At 43.5% G+C, this 19,944-nt stretch overlaps 1 protein-coding gene across 1 annotated transcript in view; it reads right to left on the bottom strand.

Moving 5' to 3' along the window:
* Positions 1-9,145: 9,145 nt before the first annotated feature.
* The window catches only part of ARAP2 (ArfGAP with RhoGAP domain, ankyrin repeat and PH domain 2), a 167,341-nt gene continuing 156,542 nt past the window's right edge, over positions 9,146-19,944 (bottom strand). The window contains exons 33-34 of the mRNA XM_029083452.2: positions 17,138-17,272; positions 9,146-11,703 (exon numbers count right to left, since the gene is read on the bottom strand). Coding sequence (XP_028939285.1) covers positions 11,359-11,703; positions 17,138-17,272 — 480 coding nt within the window. The 3' untranslated portion in view covers positions 9,146-11,358. The remainder of the gene's footprint in view (positions 11,704-17,137; positions 17,273-19,944) is intronic.

The raw sequence follows: 19,944 nt of genomic DNA, 5'->3' as shown, positions 1-19,944 counted from the left end.
TTTGCTCCACAGTTGGGTGGGAAGAGAGGTCAAGGGTCACGTTCCCGTTATGCAGATTCATCTCGGTCTCAAAGACACAGGGCACATCAGGAGCAGAGGCCCTGGATGTTTGCAGTAGTTACAATTCTGATGCCAGTGGGGGCAAAACAAACTTTCATGTAAACTAAGCAGTTGACATTCTTTGAAAAGTTCAAGAAGTCATACAGAGTAATCTAGAATAGTCTGGGTGGAGAAGCAGCTTGGCTCAGTGGAGAGAGCACAGACCTGCAAGTAGGAAGGACCTGGGTTCTAATTACAACTCCACCACATGTCTGCTATGTGACCTTGGGCAAATCACTTTGCTTCTCTGTGCCTCAGTTACCTTATCTGTAAAATGGGGATAAGAGTGTGAGCACCATGTAAGACAGAGAATGTGTCCACCCTGATTAACTTGTACCACAGTGCTTAGGAAAGTTCTTGGCACATAATAAGTACTTAATAAGTACCATAATTATTATTAATTATTAAAAATGCATTCAGCAGATTAGTGCAAAGGTGGAATGATGTAGTTGAGAATATCAGAGCATATAGTAGACTGTATAAAGTGACGTGGAGAGAGACCCACTGTTAGCTTATAAAGGGGCAGTGAGGTGTGTCAGAAGAAGCTGTGGGTAAGGGGTGAGTGGACTGGGAGAAGAAAGGATTATTAAGATTTGTCAGCCCATAATGGTTGGGAAACACTTCCAAATGGATATTTTTTTCATCCAAGAAAATAAATGCAAAAGGGTAGTGTGGGTTTGGCCTGTAATTGTGCTAAGGTCCCTGAAGGTTAATGTCCAAAACAATAAACACGTTATAATTGAACTGTTGAGAAACAAATTAAAATTGTAATGAATTCTCTTCCCTTTGGAGGTAAACTTAGGTTTCTTATTACCAGCACTGCCAGAATCCATGATGGGATTGCCCAATCAGCACTTAATGGCTGCTCTCAGAGCCTCTAATTTCATATAATTAATGTACATGTAAAATAAACCTTAGAAACATTTTCTGTTCTCCTACCACATGCAGAAAATGCAGGCATCTAGGTACATTTATATGTGTGTATATGTGTGTGTTTGTGTGCTTATGCTTAAGTTTATAGGCTTCTGGATTAAAAATATGTGGGTTATCAATGCTGCCCCCCATCCCCAACACATACACACAAACAAACACATGCCCTCCCTCCCCCACACTGTCCCACTTGTCCCTGTGCCTTCCTGAGAAACTGATACTGGGATGCAAATCTGCATTATAAATGCTACTGAATGTGCCAAGCAATGTTCTCATTGCTGGGATACCCCCGCAAAACTCAGATCAAACCGAGTTGGTAGACTCATTCCCTGCCCACAATGAGCTTAGAGTTTAGACTGTATGGTCTAAACTACCATTTACTACCTCATTAAACTTCTACTATAGCTCAGGCCATACACTCTAGTCCTCTAGGGCCAGTTTAATAACTTTGCCCTAATCTTGTCTATCTCACTGCCGACCGTCTTCCCACATCCTCCCCCTCGCCTGGAACTCCTTCCCCCTCCATATATACCAGACTACCACTCTCTCCACCTTCAAAGCATTTTACAAAGGTCTCATCTCCTCCAAGAGGCCTGCTTCGATTAAGCCCTCTTTTCTCCGGCTCGCTCTCCCATCCTCATCATCAGTGAACCTAAATATGTGACCTCTGGATACTTTTTTCTCCCCACCTCTCAGATCACAGAATTTATGTACATATCTTTAAATTATACACTGTAAATGACTCATTTATTCACATTAACGTCCGTCTCCCCTTCTACACTGTAAGCTGATTATGGGCAGGAAATGTGTCTGTGAATTCTGTTGTATTGTCAGTCAATCGTATTTATTAAGCGCTTACTGCATGTAGAGCACTGTACTAACAGACACATTCCTTGCCCATAACGAGCTTGTCTAGAGGATTGTACTCTCCCAAGCACTTAATACAGTACACAATACCTTGCACTTCTGCCTAGGCCTACTACCTACTTCCTATCTAACAGACCACCACTCTCCCCAAATTCAAATCTCTCCTCCACATCTCCTCCAGTGACCTCTGCCTCCCTGACCAGGTGTGATACACGTGCTCAGGAGCGAGCCACCCCGGCCAGTAGTGACAGACATTATGGAGAACTCTTCCTCGGTCAGTAGTGATAGGTGTGCCCAGAAGCGAGTCTCCTCAGCAAGTAGTGATAGCCATAGTCATGAATCAGCCTCCTCAGCCATAGACATGCTCAGGAGTGAGCTTCCCCGACCAGGAGTGATAGGCGGGCTCAGAAGCTCTGCCTCCCCAGCCAGTATTAATAGAGATGCTCAGAAACGATAGGCCTCCATTCAAACATGACTGTTGCTCAGAAACAAGCAGGGGGTACACACAGTGGAGGGTAAACGGGCAAAATCCCCCACGTGGGATCAGCACATCTGCAGAAACAGCAGGCAGAGTGTCAGACTGCTGGAAAGTGTGATAGTTTCCCTTTCAACTCTCACAAAATTAAAGCAGGAAAAGCAAATGTTTGCTCTTAATCTCCGCTGCCTGATTTGTCTCCTTCTGGAGTCACCGTGGTTGTATTTCTCGATCAGGGCTGCCCGGGGCGGGGGATCTGGGGATTTGCTGAATGCCATCAGTGGGAATGTAAAGGCCAATGCAAAACTACCCGAGAAAAGATTAACATCTAGAGGGGCTAATCTAGGAGAGGTAAGAGGGAATTGTGTGAGAATCGTAGCATTTTACTCTTCGAATTGTTAGGTAAAATCCTTCAAGATGATTCTCTAGAGGTGTGGTTAGAGTTCCTCATTCATTCATTCAATAGTATTTATTGAGCGCTTACTATGTGCAGAGCACTGTACTAAGCGCTTGGGATGAACAAGTCAGCAACAGATAGAGACAGTCCCTGCCGTTTGACGGGCTTACAGTCTAATCGGGGGAGACGGACAGACAAGAACAATGGCACTAAACAGCGTCAAGGGGAAGAACACTGCTCTGTCTGCGTATTTGAATGAATGAATACTTTCAATTATGAAGTACCGACCGCCTCTGCAGGGGCAGGGGATACATCAATCTGGACTGCTACGGATAGGGCTCTGATGCACCCGAGACTGTTAGATACGTGGAAACCAGGACGCGCCCTCAGGGTGGGCACCAGGCCAGTCACGGACTGCATCACATGACTGGCAGGGGAAGGAGGCACCATAACAGATCAGAGTTCAACCTCTTCCCCTTGGGATTGGTCCAACTGATAGTGTACCCACACTAATCTATAATAATAATGATGGCATTTGTTAAGTTCTTACTATGTGCCAAGCACTGTTCTAAGTGCTGGGGGGGTAAAAGGTAATCAGGTTGTCCCACAAGGAGCTCACAGTCTTAATCCCCATTGTAATTTGTAAGCCAACCAAACACTTCTTATACAAATTACACACCCGTCGCAGACCTGTTGTGTGACCACCATGAAGACAGGTAGGTCCTCAGTTACTTTTCATTAAAGAATCAATCAACCAATCCATGGTATTTATTAGCAAGCCTCGGCGTGCAACACACTGTACTAAATCACTGTTTAAGTGCTTAGAACAGTGCTTGGCACATAGTAAGCGCTTAACAAATTCCATTGTTACTAAATGCTAAGGGGAGTAGCATAGAGTTGGAAGGAGCGTACATTTAGCTGGGGGAAGGCAGATACAAAATGATTTATGAGTAGGAGGAAAAGAGAAAGCATAGATGGCTTATGTGGATGAATAAATGCTTAGAGACTCTAAATAAGTATGAAACTTTATGGGTAGTTATGAGTGTAAAAGTGTGGAGATGGTCAAAGAGTTAGGTGGTGGTAATTGGGAGGTTAGAAGCGGGGAATCAGAAAAATGAATGGAAGGGCCATAAAGGATGATTTTCAGAATATTAGGAGATAGGTATGTGCCAGAAAGCCCTACTGCCACACCGAGAGGGGAAAAAAAGACCATTTGGCACATTGCTGAACTTTTTTAGGAATGGATAAAATGCCAGATAACAGCATGACCAGATAATAGCATGATAGAGCACAGTCCTGGGAGCTAGAAGAACCCGGGTTCTAATTCCAGCTCCACCACTTGTATGCTGTGTGACCTTGGGCAAATCACTTAACTTCTTTGAGCCTCACTTCCCTCATCTGTAAAATGGGGATTGAGACTGTGAACCCCACGTGGACCTGTGTTCAACACAATTTCCTTGTATCCAACTGATGAATGCAGTTTCCACCATTCGTAAACAACCTGTTAAACTTAATGCCCTTTGGCACATCGCTGTCTGTGATCGCAGCCAGCCATCTTGTAGTCCCCACTGGGCTACTCACAGCCTGGGCACTGGAAGTGAGCCAGGGCCACTCTCTTGCTGTGGCTGTGATGGAGTGCTGAAGGAAAATAGGCCAAGCAAACCGCCCCCCTCCCAACCCGGCATGAGTGCGACCCCTCACCCACTTCTTGAGACTAACTCTTTTTAACATTAACTCGACCCCTAACCTGCTTCCTAAACTAATTCTCTCAACAACCATGACCCCCATCATTCTGCTTATCGCATCCCGCTAAGGTAGAGGGACCCAGGCTAAGCAGTCAAAGAAAGAGAAACTGAAGAAAGAAAATTGTGTTGTGGTAACAAATGCCAAAAACCGAATAAACTATTGGTTAGTGATAGCCTACCTGGGAGAAGCTTGATGCTTCAGTCAACAAGAACAGTATAAGAGCAGGGGGAAATGAGTCCCATACAGAGGCAGCTCAGGTCTGAGGGATCTCCTAGGCTGAGGACACCCATGATACAAAGTTGGACATTCATTCAATAGCATTTATTGAGCGCTTACTGTGTGCAGAGCACTGTACTAAGCGATTAGAATGTACAAATCGGTAACAGAGACAGTCCCTGCCCTTTGACGGGCTTACAGTCTAATCGACTGTCCATATCATATCCCACATGGGACTCACAGTCAAAATCCCCATTTTACAGATGAAGTAACTGAGGCCCAGAGAAGTGATTTGCGCAAAGTCACACAGCAAACATAATAATGTTGGCATTTGTTAAGCGCTTACTATGTGCCAAGCACTGTTCTAAGCGCTGGGGTAGATACAAGGTAATCAGCTTGTCCCATGTAGGGCTCACAGTCTTCATCCCCATTTTACAGATGAGGGAACTGAGGCACAGAGAAGTTAAGTCAATTGCCCACAGTCACACAGCTGACAAGTGGCAGATCCGGGATTCAAACCCATGACCTCTGACTCCCACACCCAGGCTTTTTCCACTGAGCCACACTGCTTCTCCAAATGTTTAATCAAACATGTGGCAGAGCTGGGATTAGAACCCAGAACTTTCTGACTTCCTGGCCCGTGCTCTATCCACGAGGCCACACTGGTCCCTAGAAGGTAAAGCAGCCTACATCAAGCCATCCAGTTGGTCAGTGAGTGTCATCATTGCTGGAAAGAACCGATTAACGTGTGAGGGGCATGGCTGAAGAGACGGCAGCTCCATTCAGCACTATGAATACTGAGATACTGCAAATAATACCCTTTGACCCCCCTAGGCCCTTAATCACTAGTTAGTGAATGCCTACTGTTTACAAGGCACTGGATTAGGCTTCGGTCCCCACAGCTCGGGGAGCTGAACCTCTGGATTGGCTCAGCCCATGTCTCTGAAAAGATTCATAAGTTTCCAATCAGGGCTGAAGAAGCTTGGCATGGTGTACTTCTGCTCTATTTTCACTCTTGGAAGGCTTTTTCCTCCACGGCTCCGTCCTCCCCACAGAACAGCTGTCCCATTTTCTTCCTCACATTCACAGGGGAAAGTTGAATCTCTGGCAGAGCACAATCAAAGCAGAAAACATAGTCCCTGGCCTTGAGGAGCCTACAAGCTAGTGGGAGAGATAGGCAGACCCAGATTGTACACAGCCATCCTGTTATACTTCCCTTCTTTCAGGGCTTTTATGATGAGAATGCAAACAAACAACAGAACACACATCAGGAACATCAAGCCTGGTAAACGTTCTTAGCAGCTGAAGAGTCTAACAAACCCCCTCTGCTCCAGGTAAGCAGTTCTTAGTTCTTAGAGAATCAACATGGCTTAGTGGCAATAACATGGGCTTGGGAGTCAGAAGATGTGGGTTCTAATCCCCGCTCTGCCACTTGTCTGCTGTGTGATCTTGGGCAAGCCACTTAACTTCTCTATGCCTCAGTTGCCTCATGTGTAAAATGGGGATTAAGACTGTGAGCCCCATGTGGGACAGCCTGATTACCTTGTATCTAAAACAGCACTTAAAACAGTGCTTGTACCTACCCCAACACTTAGATCAGTGCCTGGTACATAGTAAGCAGTTAAATACCAAAATTATCATTATTATTAATAGTAACGATGGCATTTATTAAGCACTTACTATGTGCAAAGCACTATTCTAAGGACTGGGGGGGATACAGGGTGATCAGGTTGTCCCACGTGGGGCTCACAGTCTTAACCCCCATTTATACAGAGGAGGTAACTGAGGCTCAGAAGTGAAGTGACTTGTCCAAAGTCACACAGATGACAAGCGGCAGAGCCGGTTTAAAACCCATGACCTCCGACTCCCAAGCCCGTGCTCTTTCCACTGAGCCATGCTGCTTCCCTGCAAACCACCTGCAACCTCCCAGGGGTTTAAAGGTGGGACTTCAAATTGGCCAGTGTCCTGTGGTGCTAAGAGAGGTTGATCTGGAACTAGGGATCAATCAGTGGTATTTATTAAGTAGTTACTGTGGGCAGAGCACTTAGTGGTCCTTGGGGGAGAACAACTGAATAGAGGTGGTAGACACATTCTCTGCCCACAACAAGGTTACAGTCTAGAAAGAGAGAAATTAATACAAATAAATTGTGGATAAAAAGTGCTATAGCAATGACAATGGGGTAAATATCGAGTGTTTAAAGATACAGATCCAAGTGCATAGACAACACAGAGTAGTAGAAAAGAGGGCTTAACGGGAGGTATGTGGGGGTGGCATTCAACCCCTGCTTTTTGTATTTAGGCAGGTATGAGTTTCAGATCCTGGCCACCCTCAGCTCAGGTGGGGAATGGGATTTCTGATGCACAGAGTAAGCTGGTCCACGCTTGGGGCAAAAATAACAATAATAATAATGATAATAGTGATATTTGTAAAGCACTTACTATGGACCAGGCACTATACTAAGCACTAGGGTGGATATAAGCCAATCGGGTTGGACACAGTCCCTGCACCACATGGGACTCACTGTCTTAATCCCCATTTTACAGATGAGGTAGCTGAGAGAAGTGAAATGACTTACACAAGGTCACCCAGCAGAGAAATGGCAGAGCTGGGATTAGAATCTATGACCTTCTGACTTCCAGGTCCGTGTCCTAACCACTACCCCATGCTGTTTCCCAGGCAATGGCAGCAAATCCTCAAGCTGTGGACTCCATGATGCTCTGCACCATGTGCTGCTGCTTGAGACACTGCTTAGTGGACCTCATACATGTTGTCATCATCATCTTCATTTATTTGTTGCGCATTACCCGAGCATCGGATCAACTGACCACACTGCAGCTGCTTGGGATTCATGCTGTTATCCTTCTTCCTCCTCACACCCAGCCCCCACAACCCACCTAATTTCCACTGGCCTGGAAATTAGAAGTATCAGGGTTCTAATTCTGGCTTCACCACGTGTCTGCTGTGTGATCTTGGGCAAGTCATTTCACTTCTCGGGGCTTCAATTACCTCATCTGTAAAATGGGGATTAAGACTGAGACACCCATGTGGGACAGGGACTGTAAAATTTTCCTCTAGGCTGTAAACTCATTGTGGCCAGGGAATATGTCTGTTTATTGTTATATTGGACTCTCCCAAGTGCTTAGTACAGTGCTCTATACAAATGCTCAAAAAATATGATTGAACTACAAGAAGGCGAAGGAACCGAGTATGAAGATGTGTGGATAAGTGTTTGTGAGGGTGTTGGGGTGGGGAGCCTAAGTGTTAGGGGATGAGGATTCAAGTGCCAAGATGATGCAATAGCACAACTAGGGTTGTGGGATGAGAGATTAGCCCAGGAAGGCTTCCTGGAGCAGATGTGATTTTAATAGGGCTATGAAAATGGAGAGCATAGTGATTGGCTGGATGTGAAGTGGGAGGGATTTTGATGCAGCGGGAGGGTGTGAGCAAGAGGTCAGTGGTGACAGAGAAGAGAGTGAGGCCCAGTTTGTAAATTGGAGTCAGAACAGTAAAGAGGGTGAGCTAGGCTGTAGTGGGAGAGGAGCAAGGAGATGTAGTTGGAAGGGAACTGATAAAACACGGAGCACTTAACCAGCTATATGCTCCATTCCCACAAATCTATCAATCAATCAATGGTATGTACTGAGTGGTTACTTCGTGCATAGCATCCTCCTAAGTGCTTGGGAGACGATTATACAACACAATTAGCAGACGTGCCTCCCTGCCCATAACGAGCATACCGTCTAGAGAGAATCTATATCCTTAATTGGCCCAATTTGGTCAATCTGAAGGTAGGGTTGCCTAGCTCTTTTTCTATCATTGGCGGTTGCTTACCTCACCTCTCTTCCTTCAAGATTTGACCCACTATAACTCCCCGGGAACAACAGATACATTCTGTGGCTACTGAATGCTTTCCCCGAGAAGTGATTCAGCCTCTGTAATGTCAACGAAACAGATATATGGTTAATGAGAGGGTTTTTTTGTTTTTGTTTTGATTCCCAGGCAGCCCTTTCCTTCTGCATGCTGACCCCACCCCGTGGGCTAGGTTTTCTAGATTGTCCGTCCCTCTCTGATTCCTAATGTCTTTTCCTTCAGTGTTGACAGAAACCAATTTTATATTTCAACTCATTTTTGAAAAATATCAGTGACCTTCTGTCTTCCTTCATACTCAAGCAACCAATCAATAAATCAAAGGTATTTTTGAGCACTTACACTTAGGTGCAGTGCACTATACTAAGTGCTTGGCAGAGTACGACAGCCAGTAGACATCATCTCTTCCCTCAAGAAGTTTATTCTTTTGTGGGGAAGACAGACAGGTAGACACTCGACTGCTGTTGAGTAGGAAACTCAAATACTGTTGTTTGATCACCATCACTCTGGATGGAGTGTTTTCCACACCCTTCTGTCCAACAAGTAGTCACTTTTTGAAGAAAATATTGTTTATTCTCTGAAATATACAATGCAGTCATGTTTCACTTTTGTAAAATAAGGGGCTTTAACAGTGAACATCAGTAGCTTTTGGAACCCCAGGGTCTCCACGTTATATTTCCGCTTCAGTTACTTACCCCTCCAACTGGAGTTTTCAGTGCAGCATTGGTGGGATATTGAGTAATAATTTAATTGGAATAAACAGATTCTCAATTCCCGAAATGAGTTTTAGTTAGCAGAGAAATGAGTGACAGCCAAGTCCCCATTCAATTCTCTGCAGTGCTTGGAAAAAGGGTCTGAAAATCTTTACACTTGAATGAGAAATGTTCCACCACAACGTACGAATCCTAGATTTGGGAGCATTTAGTCTCTGTCAGAACAGCTGACAGCACCTGTTTCAAGTAAACATTAAAAAAAAAACTATTTTGATACCTCTCTACTGGATCAGGATGGATTTCCTTCTGTGAAGAGATTGGTGATGGTGGTAGACTAGCTCAGATTTTTAAAATCTATTTTTTCCTGAATAATTGATGGCAAGTTCTTAATTAAGCTTTTAATGCAAAATGAGAGATAGTGGGGAACTCCACAATCAGGGCAGAGAGGACAGGGCGTTCAGGGCTTCCACCCAGGAGACCAGTCTCTGGATGTTATAATAATGTCCTCCAGTGCGTCACCCTGCTGAAAAAATCCAAAAAGGAAAGAAAATTAAGACTAACAATGGTCTCTTGGGAGTTGGAAAGATAAATTTCATTCTTGAAAAGAGTTGTAGTTTCGGCTTTTTTTTTTTTAAGAAAAAAGCCAAAAGCCCTGTGAAATCTTAGGAAACTACCTGCAGTTTTTCTCAGTTTTTTCCCCAAAATGCCAGTCGCTGAGAACTTGGCATTCAGAGAGAACGCCTCCTCTGCCCCCTTCCGTGTGAGGCGTGATTTCTGGACTGTGGCAGGGTAGCGATCGATCTATTCATCGTGTAAAACTGAGGCAGAGTCAGGCTGCACCGTTCCATTAAACTGCTCAATCTGGCAGGGACGGGGTGGGATTTCTAAGAGGAAAAGTTGTCGATCATGCAATAAGTGTTCTGGAATCTAGGGAAGAGACATGGGCAGTGAAGGAAAAATAAACCCAAGAGGAACATCAGCCTGACAGATAGTGTGACTTCAGGATTAAGCAGAGATGCTGGCCTTCTTTGGAGGGGCTATAATGCTACAGTGTGGTCAGTTCAGTCTTGGGCCTGAGGACCAAATGGGATGAGGAATTCTCAGGCAATTAGGTGGTGAGCATTGGTTCGTTAGACATTGGAGGGAAACCTCCATCTTGTTTAAAGAAGGCCATTGAGATCTAGATTCAAACCACCTGCATAAATGACGGGGTATCTGCCACCAAATACAAAGACAACCAGATTCTCTGATCTCCCAGGGGAGAGCCAGGTGTTGTCTTAATTTTGGACCCAATTTCTCCTGTTAGGAATTCTGCTCTCACGAACGGAGCCCTGGAGAATGACCGCCTCAGTTTAATGTAGTAAGGGGCGCAATGGAAATATTGGAAGTCACGCAACCAGCTTCCCTCCCTCTGATACCCAGCATCCCTCATTGTTTCCTGCCTTTCAGATTTCTTCTGTGGGCCGCTTTCACCCACCACTTCTAGTTTCAACAGGCTGGTGACCAATGACAGCATTTCCCTTAATTTGAAGATTAAGACCGCATAAATGAGTTTCAGACTCTAATGCCAGACAGCAGCCCAGTGAACACAAGGTTTCTCAAAGTGCAAAATGCTTTTCTTGTCCTCATATCCCACAAGATAACCAGACCGACTCTGGGTGAATACAGAATTTTGATCTCTGCTCTCTGAGGATGTGTCTTCAAACCGAGAGGTCAGAAACTCAGCTTAGCTACTCACTTGAGTCAAGCCTTCAAAAATGTCCAAACTCCTTTCACCCAGAAATCGTGGATTCCAACTCTGACCTGTCCCAGTTTTCAACTAGCCTCACTTCCAAATGCAACAGACCTTGTAGGCTTAGAGCCATTTAAATTAAATTTCCACATGTACATATTTTTCAAGTACTTTGAACATTTCTACTATCTACAAACAGAGACACCCATCCACTTCAAGGCCATTTCGTATCTTCGGTCCTTTGTGGCTCTGTGGCTTTATTCCAATAATTAACTGGAATGGTGATGGGTGCTGCAATCCTCTCAGCTTCGGCCCCTAAGGGTCCTTTGGGAGAGTCCGTGTGCGCTGCAGCACGACGCTTAATTCCTCGATGACTTTGGATGGCAGCTTGTGATCTGAGTCCAAACCGCTTTTGCTCCTTTCATCGGGTTTTCTCTGTGCCTTGGAGTCCTTGTGGAACGGGGGATGCCCCCGGGTAGCGGGCCCGGGTTCCTCCAGGCAATTGAAGCTACGGTGCTTCTTGGTCCGATTTCGGAGTCGGTCCTCCTTGCGTTCCAAGCAGGAGGCGATCATGGAGGCACGTTCTTTCATACTGGACTCTGACCCCTCTCTTCCCTGAGCTTCGCTGTCTTTCGGCTTCTCGGGTTCCAAATTCCCAGTCTGAAAGTCAAAAGACTCAAATGAACATGCTTGTCAGCGGCATTGGCTTCTTGCCCTTTAAGGCCTGAGAAAAGGAGGGGAGGAAGCATTGTTTCATAGCTTTCAACTTGCACAGTGTGGGTGCATCCATTTACTAAAGTATTTCTGATTCTCTTCAATGTAAAGGGCATATGTGAAAGTTATGGGTGCTTTAGCACTACAGAATCAGTTAAGAGCCATAAAAAATGTTTTTGACTGCATGTTATTTAGCCTCTTTTTAGTTTATTTTGCTTCACTTAAGTGAGAACCCATCTGTAGAAGGGTACCATGCTTGAGCTACAAATCCCCTTCAATAGGATCACCTTGGGGATACAAACTTTATGCTTTGTTGAATACATATAGCGGGATCTGACATGGTTTTCAGTAGCTGCAAGTGACCGCATTCCATCCCGTCCCTTCATTCCCTTGTCCTGCCCCTGGCCTTCCCTCCCCTGTTCCCAAAGGAGAGGTTTTCCTGCCACTGCCATGTCCAAACAGAGTATTCTCTCTCCCCTCCAACCCCCCATAGTTGTGATGAATACTTTTTCCCCCTTTTAAAAAATCGAATCTTATCCTCAGTGGCATCTAGAGCAACTCCCTCTTCTCCAATCTCTTTCTCTGGCTAGCAAGCAGCCCTACCTTTCTGTCTTAAATGAAAAGCTATGAGGAGGAGAACAGGGTCTGACTGGGATGGGAAAGTGGATGGGGAGGGGAGAGCAGGTACTGGAGGCAGAGAGATCAGAGGAGTGGTGCTCATTCCCTGCCAATCCTATTGTGGGTCAGTACCAGTCTCTGTGGAGTGAGTGGGAGAGGCTTCAAGCCAGGAAGGAGATAAAATCAGTTAGTTGTATTTATTGACCCCTTACTTCATGGAGATACTGTACTCAGTGCTTGGGAGAGTACAACATAACAATAAACGGACACATTCTCCACCCACAACAAGTTTACAGTCTAGAGGGAGGATGGGAGGTGTTTTTATGTATGTGTGTGTGTGTGTGTGTGTGTGTGTGTTGGGTGGGGGTGAAGAGGCAGTGGCAGCCGCCATGGCAACTTAAATTAATATCAAGGTAGGAAAAAACACTATATAGTGTAAAGGGAGTGAGGCAAGGATGGGGAGGGTGAGGCCATATGTGGGGAGAAAAATGAGGACAGGGTGAGGTGAAGGGGTCAGGAAAGCCTCCACAGAGGAGGGTGGAGAGGGAGTGAGGTGACCATGGGGAGGGGGCAGGGAAGAATTTCTACTGTAACAGTGTAAACCATAAAATGTAATGTAAATGAAAAATATATTATAAACTATCAGGCATGATCTCCCTAAAAATCTCCCCTGCTCTTCTCCAGTCCCCCTCTCCTCCTGCCTCTTCTTCTACTCTCCCATTTTTCGAAGTAGTATTTCAAGAGGAGATCTTGAGATAATCCAATCCCTCCACCTGGATAGCCGACTCCATCCCTTCACACATTATCCAAACACTTGCCTCCTCCCTTCTTCCCTCCCTGACCAAAATCTTCAACTTTTCATTCTCCAATGGCTTCTTCCCCACTGCTATCAAGCATACCCATATCTCCTCATCCTAAAAAAAATCCTCCCTTGATCCCACGGCTCCCTCCAGTTATCACCCATCTTCCTCCTACCATTCCTCTCCAAATTATTTAAGCAAGTTGTCTACACCCACTATCTCAATTCCTTTCCTCCAATTCTCTCCTTGACTCCCTCCAATCTGGCTTCCACCCCCTTCCCTCCACAGAAACTACCCTCTCAAAAGTCAGAAATGATATTCCTGTCAAATCTAACAGCCGCTACTCCATCTGAATCCTCCTCAACCTCTGAGCTACTTTTGACACTGTCAACTACCCCCTTCTCCTGGAAACATTATGCAACCTCAGCTTCACTGACACTGAACTCTCCTGGTTCTCTTCCTATCCCTCTGGCCACTCATTCTCAATTCCCTTCACAGGCTCCTCCTCTGCCTCCAACCCCCTAACTATGGGGGTCCCTTAAAGGTCAGTTCTGGGTCCCCTTCTATTCTCCATCCACACCCACTCCCTTGGAGAACTCATTCGCTTCCATGGTTTCAACTACTACCTTTATGCGATGATTCCTAAATCTACATCTCCAGCCCTGATCTCTCTCTCGCTCTCTGTAGGCTCGTGTTTCCTCTTGTCCTCAAGACGTCTCTGCATGGATGTCCTGCCGTCACCTCAAACTTAGCATTTCCAAACTCCTTATGTTCCCACCCAAACTCTGTCCTCCCTGTGACTTTCCCATAACTGAAGACAGCACCACCATCCTTCCTGTCTCACAAGCCCATAACCTTAGCATTATCCTTGACTCCTCTTTCTCTTTCGACCCACGTATTCACTCTCTCACCAAACTCTGTCGGTTCAGTCTTCACAAGAGCACAAAATCCATCCTTTCTTCTCCATCCAAACTGCTACCACGTTAATTCAAGCATTTATCCTGTCCCGTCTTGATTACTTGATAGAGTTGATTACTTGATAGAGTTATCAGCCTCCTTGCTGACCTTCCAACCTCCTGTCTCTCCCCACTCCAGTCCACCCTTCATTCTGCTGCCTGAATTATTTTTCTACAAAAACGTTCAGTCCATGTTTCCCCACTCCTGAAGAAGCTCCCATGGTTGATCATCCACCTCGTAACAAACAGTCCATGTTTCCCTACTCCTGAAGAAGCTCCCATGGTTGATAATCCACCTCGTTACCATCAATTATGAACTCAATCACCTTGCCGCCTCCTACATTAGCTCACTACTCTTCTACTACAACCCAGCCCACACACTTCATTCCTCTAATGTCAATGTTCTCACTGTAACTCAAATTTTTTATCTTGCTGCCAACCTCTCACTCAAATCCAGTCTCTATGCTGGAATGCTCTCCCTCAACATCCAACAGACAATTACTCTCCCCACCTTCAAAGCCTTTCTCTCCCCAGTGCCTTCCCTGACTAAATCATTTCTTTTTCTCCCATTCCATGTCACCCTGACTTGCAACCTTTATACACCAGCCCCACAACTCTTATGTAATTAACTGTAATTTACTTATTTATATTAATGTCTGTAGTCCCCCCACCCCTAGACTCTAAGCTTGTGTGGGCAAGGAATGTGTCTGTTATATTGTTGTGTTGTACTCTTCCAAGGGCTTAGTACAGTGCTCTGCACACAGTAAGTGCTCAAGAAATGACTGATTGAATATTTACTCTCCCATCACACTGGGGTTGATTCTGAAATGAATTTCAACTTATAACACATAAGTCTATAGGAAAATGCTCTCCACAACACAACCAGTCAAAATACATCCATATTTTCAAGGAACATAACCAGGTTTGGCTATCCCTGGATATATTTTTCACTCTATTTTACACATATTTTGAAATCAACAATCAAATTATTTTTAATATTTATGATTCCTAAATTCACCCTTAAGTTCTTAGAACATGAATCTTAATTTGATTTGCTACATTAACTTGAACTTTTCTAGCACATTACATGTATGCATGATGTAAATCTCACTGATTCAAATAAAAATGTCTCTTACAATTACACACATGAATAACAGCAGAAAAAGGTATTTTTCGTCTCACCAAAGGAGGTAGCTTAATGGATTTTTTAAAAATTTCCACATGGCTAAAATTCACCTTTGCACACAAACGAGGGTTAAAAAGTTTTGTCGCTAAAGAAGGGTTTTTCAGAAAGTTATGAGCAAATGAAAAATGGCAATGGCGGAGACTATTAGAATGAAAACGGTAACTTATCTTCTTAACTATAAAGTTTACTACCATATAAACTATAGTACTTAATGATCTCTGGAAAACTACCATAGAATTTTTAAACAGGACAGTCTGTTGTCATCATAAAATGCAGTAGTATAAGCTGAGTGACTTAAATGTCAGCAGATCCAGATATTAAATTATATCCTGGACATTAAATCTGACTAAACTATAATTTGCAGACACTGACAATGTTACAATGGTGCATCTTCTCCTTCTTAAATTCAATACAATATTAATATCTTGCCTTTTAATATCAATTCATTTTTAGGATACAATGTTCAACAGGAATTATTACAATGATTCCATTTGGTTTCCCTAAAGGACTCTCTCCTACAGACTGTAGGAAACAGAACAGACTGTAAGCTTGTTGTGGTCAGGGAATGTGTCTGTTTATTGTTCTCTTGTACTCTCCCAAGCACTTAGTACAGTGCTCTGCACACAGTAAGTGCTCAATATATACAATTGAGTTACTGACTGGTTGATTAATTGAGGAACACTATTGCAGTCATAGTGTCGGCTAACAGGTAGGAATGTCTAACCTAGAACATTTCATATTCTACTGATTGTGGTCAGAGGCCTTTGGATGAGGTCTGAATCAATCATCAATCAGTCAATACAGAGCACTATACTCAGTGCTTAGGAGAGTATAACATAAAGTTGGTAGTCACATTCCCTTCCCACAAGGAGCTTACAGTCTATAGGCTATTACTGCCTAATGGAACAACTTTATTTTCCAGCTGGCTGAATCTAGATCTTATGAATAGGGCACAGGGACAAGTGGTGGGGCTGGGATTAAATTCCACGCTCTTTCCAATAGGCCACACTGCTTCTCAGCATGCCTCTAATCTCATGCTCATATCCTTCCCCCCACCTGGAACTGCCTTTCCTTTCAAACCACCAGACCACAACTCTCTCCACCTTTAAAGCTTTCCAGAAAACTCATCTTCTCCAGAAAGCCTTCCCCAGTTAGGCTCCCCCTTACCAGTTCATATTTTCCTTAGCAATTCTGTTTATGACTTGGCATGCATGCATTTTTGGATTTAATAATACACAATTTTCAATCAGCAATATCGAGTAGACACACTGTGCAAAGCACTTAGGAGAGTACAAAAGACCTTCTCTCAAGGGGCTTACAGTCTAGTGGAACTTATTCGTTTGTTTATTCTTTCAAACTTTTGCTTTCAACTTTCCCCACATTTTGTCAATGTCTTATATCTGTCTGCTTCATTACTTTGTAAACTCTTTGAGGCAAGACCCACATTTCACAATTCATTGTACTTTCCCAAGAATTCAGTTTATCATATGGGCTCAGTGGATTTCAACAGCCCCATCAAAACAATGATGATATTTCTTAATAATGATGGTATTTACTACGCAGTCTGTGCCAGGTATGTGCTAAGAACCAGGATAGATATAAGATCAGCCCAGACAGGCTTCCGGTCTTAAAAGGGAGGAAAAAGAGATTCACAGATGAAGACACTGAAGCCCATAGAGGTTAAATGGCCCATAGAGGGTCTCCTAACTCCCATTCTTGTGCTCTTTCCACTAGTCCACAATGCCTCCATACAATGCATTAAATGCAGGAAAGCACAGTGTTCTAAGTACACTCTGCATCCTCTTCAGTCACCTGCTTACCTCCACAGTCCTTCTGATGTAAGGAAGAATTCTCTCCTGCTGGATGGGTATTAAAGGAACGCCTCCCACCTTGGGGTTTTTAGTTATTGATCGTTTCCGTTCTTTTCCAGCTGGTGGACAGATGTCATTATCATGCTGGGGAAATAAAAATCCTTTACTGTTGACAGGCAATTTTATTATGAGGGCACTGTGTTTTACACAAAACCATCAAATTACTAAACACTCGTCATTACTCCCATTTGATGATCTTTTCACAGGAAGAATGTTCACCTTACATTAATGTTGATGTTATATTAGTTTTTGCTTGAGGATGGGAGACTTAAATGGATTCTTAGATTATGAGCCCCCTGAGGGACAGAGATGGTGTCTAATTCCCCCCTGTGTATTCTTTCCCACACGTTAATGCAGTGCTCTGCACACAATAAGCATTTAATCAATCAATCGTATTTACTGAGCGATTACTGCATGCGGAGCACTGTACTAAGAGGTTGGAAGAGTAAATGATATTGCTACTAGGTAAGTCTCAATTCAATTTCTAAGTTTAAAACATTTGCTTTCTACTCTTTATCAAAGAAAAAAATAGGGGAATGGAAAATTGCCGTAGAGGACAAACATACATCTATTTTAGATTTCTAGGTCGCCGAATCAAAGCAAATTTGTTTTCATGCTCACCCCTAAACCAAAGAATAGGAAAAAAGTTTTGAACTATAATAATTTGATCTTACAAAACAAAAAATAATCAACTCACAAGGAACCACAATTCACTCATGGCCTGGCTATCTAATTAAAAAAAAAATAAAACAAAAGCCGCTACCCCATTTTTCATCTTTTCCAAAATGTGACTTTCTTCTGTATTTAGTTTAAAGAGAAATCTTCTTTTGTAGTTGTGCAAATAGGAAATTAGAAACATTCATCATCTCTGTGTAGCAACTTTATCCTGGCTCATCAAGCATTTATCAACACATCCTCCAGAAGAATTCATTTTCAATATGTGTTGGTTAAAACCTTAGCTCTTGTTGCTGATAAAGCCATAAGATAGAATGTAAAAAAATATTCAAGAGTTCTTTTTAACAAGGAATAGTCTAATCTTCCCCTAGGGGGAATATGTGAGTTGGATATTAATGAAATGACTACTTCATTTTGTATAGTATCACCCAACTCAAAATGAGACACAGCATGGTCTAGAGGAAACACCATGGGGACCTGGCTTATACACCCGGCTCTGGCACTTACCTATTGGGTGACTTGGGGCAAATCATTTGACTTATCTTTGCCTCGGTTTCGTCATCTGCCAAATGGGGATTCAGAACCTATACTCCCTTCTCCTTACACTGTGAGCCCCATGTGGGATAGGAAAGGTGTCTGCTCTGATTACCTTTTATCTACTCCAGAATTTAGTACAGTGCTTGGCATACAGTAATCATTTAAATACCCCATCGCTATCTTTTATTAGTATTGTAATTCTAATATTAATTGTTCGGCATATCATCACTATAACTGTGGGATTCAAAGGTGTTCATTCTAAGGTCAGTTTTATCTCTAGGGAAGTCATAGAGAAGAGAATTCATTGCAATACTCAATCCTAATCTTGGTGAAAGTGGATGTTGAGAATATTTTTCTTTATAGAGTGTGAAACTGAATTTTCAACTGAAATATAATATTTCCCAAGAAAAGCAACCCTCGGAGGCCTATGCCCAATTCAATTTCTCTTTCCGCAAACTGCTGACAGGTATTTCAATCTTTCATTTCATTTCAATAGTTAACATTCATTAAGCATATAGAGCATGGTAGTTACCTAGGAACACCAGAAATTAGCCTTGCCCTTCCCTGAAATGTAGAAGAGAACGCTACTGCCAAGTAGCGTCGCCTAGTGAATAGAGCACCGGCCTGGGAATCAGAAGGATCTGGGTTCTAATCCCAGCTTTGCCACTTTCATTCAATCATATTTAGTGAGAGCTTACTGTGTACAGAACACTGTACTAACCACTTGTCTCCTATGTGACCTTGGGCAAGTCACTTCACTTCTCTGTGCCTCAGTTATCTCATTGGTAAAATGGAGAGTAAGACTATGAGCCCAATGTGGGTCATAGACTGTGCCCAATCTGATTATCTTGTATCTATCCCAGGACTTAGTATAGTGCCTGGTAAATAGTAAGTGCTCAATAGGTACCATTAAAAAAACAAAAAGACAGAGAGAAAACACTTCACCTTATTTTCTTCACTGAGTGATAACCAGTCAGATCCTTCCAGAGTGTAAATTCTCCCTCAAAGAAAATTAAAGGCTTTTGGATGTGTCATCTCTCCACCTATCTAAAATAAGATTTACAATGCAAGCTCTTCGATGTCTGCAGGAATACGTTCCAACATGAAACTCCAAACTCGTAGGGATCTAAGTGAGGGGCTGCTACAGTGTCCTGAGCGATTAGCCATTTTTTTGAAGTCAAAATGAGCTTTCCTGGCAAATTGTGGACTATCCCTTCTAGCCAAAAATTCTCATCTAAGTTCATCCATTGCCAATTGGTTCAAAGATTAGTACCTTCCCCCTCACCGCCACTCACTAAACTGGAATGTCAGCATGAAACTATGTTGGAGCTTTGATCCTAGGGATGGAGGAGCGAGGTCAGGAGGAAGGGATGGGATAAAAAGAAAAGATTTGAGGTGAAAGAGGCAGGCAGGCAGCCTCCTCTGGAAGGCTTGGGTTTACACACTTCTGAAGGAGCTTTTATGTGGATCGCATTAGTCGTTCCCTCTTCCTGCTCCTACCCCAATTTTAGATGATTCCCAGAAAAATGGGCCTGGGAGTCAGA

The sequence above is a fragment of the Ornithorhynchus anatinus genome, chromosome 18 (genome assembly GCF_004115215.2).
Source record: "Ornithorhynchus anatinus isolate Pmale09 chromosome 18, mOrnAna1.pri.v4, whole genome shotgun sequence".
Taxonomy (NCBI): domain Eukaryota; kingdom Metazoa; phylum Chordata; class Mammalia; order Monotremata; family Ornithorhynchidae; genus Ornithorhynchus; species Ornithorhynchus anatinus.
Note: the sequence above shows the minus strand (reverse complement) of the source record. Positions and strands in the feature narration are given on the sequence as shown.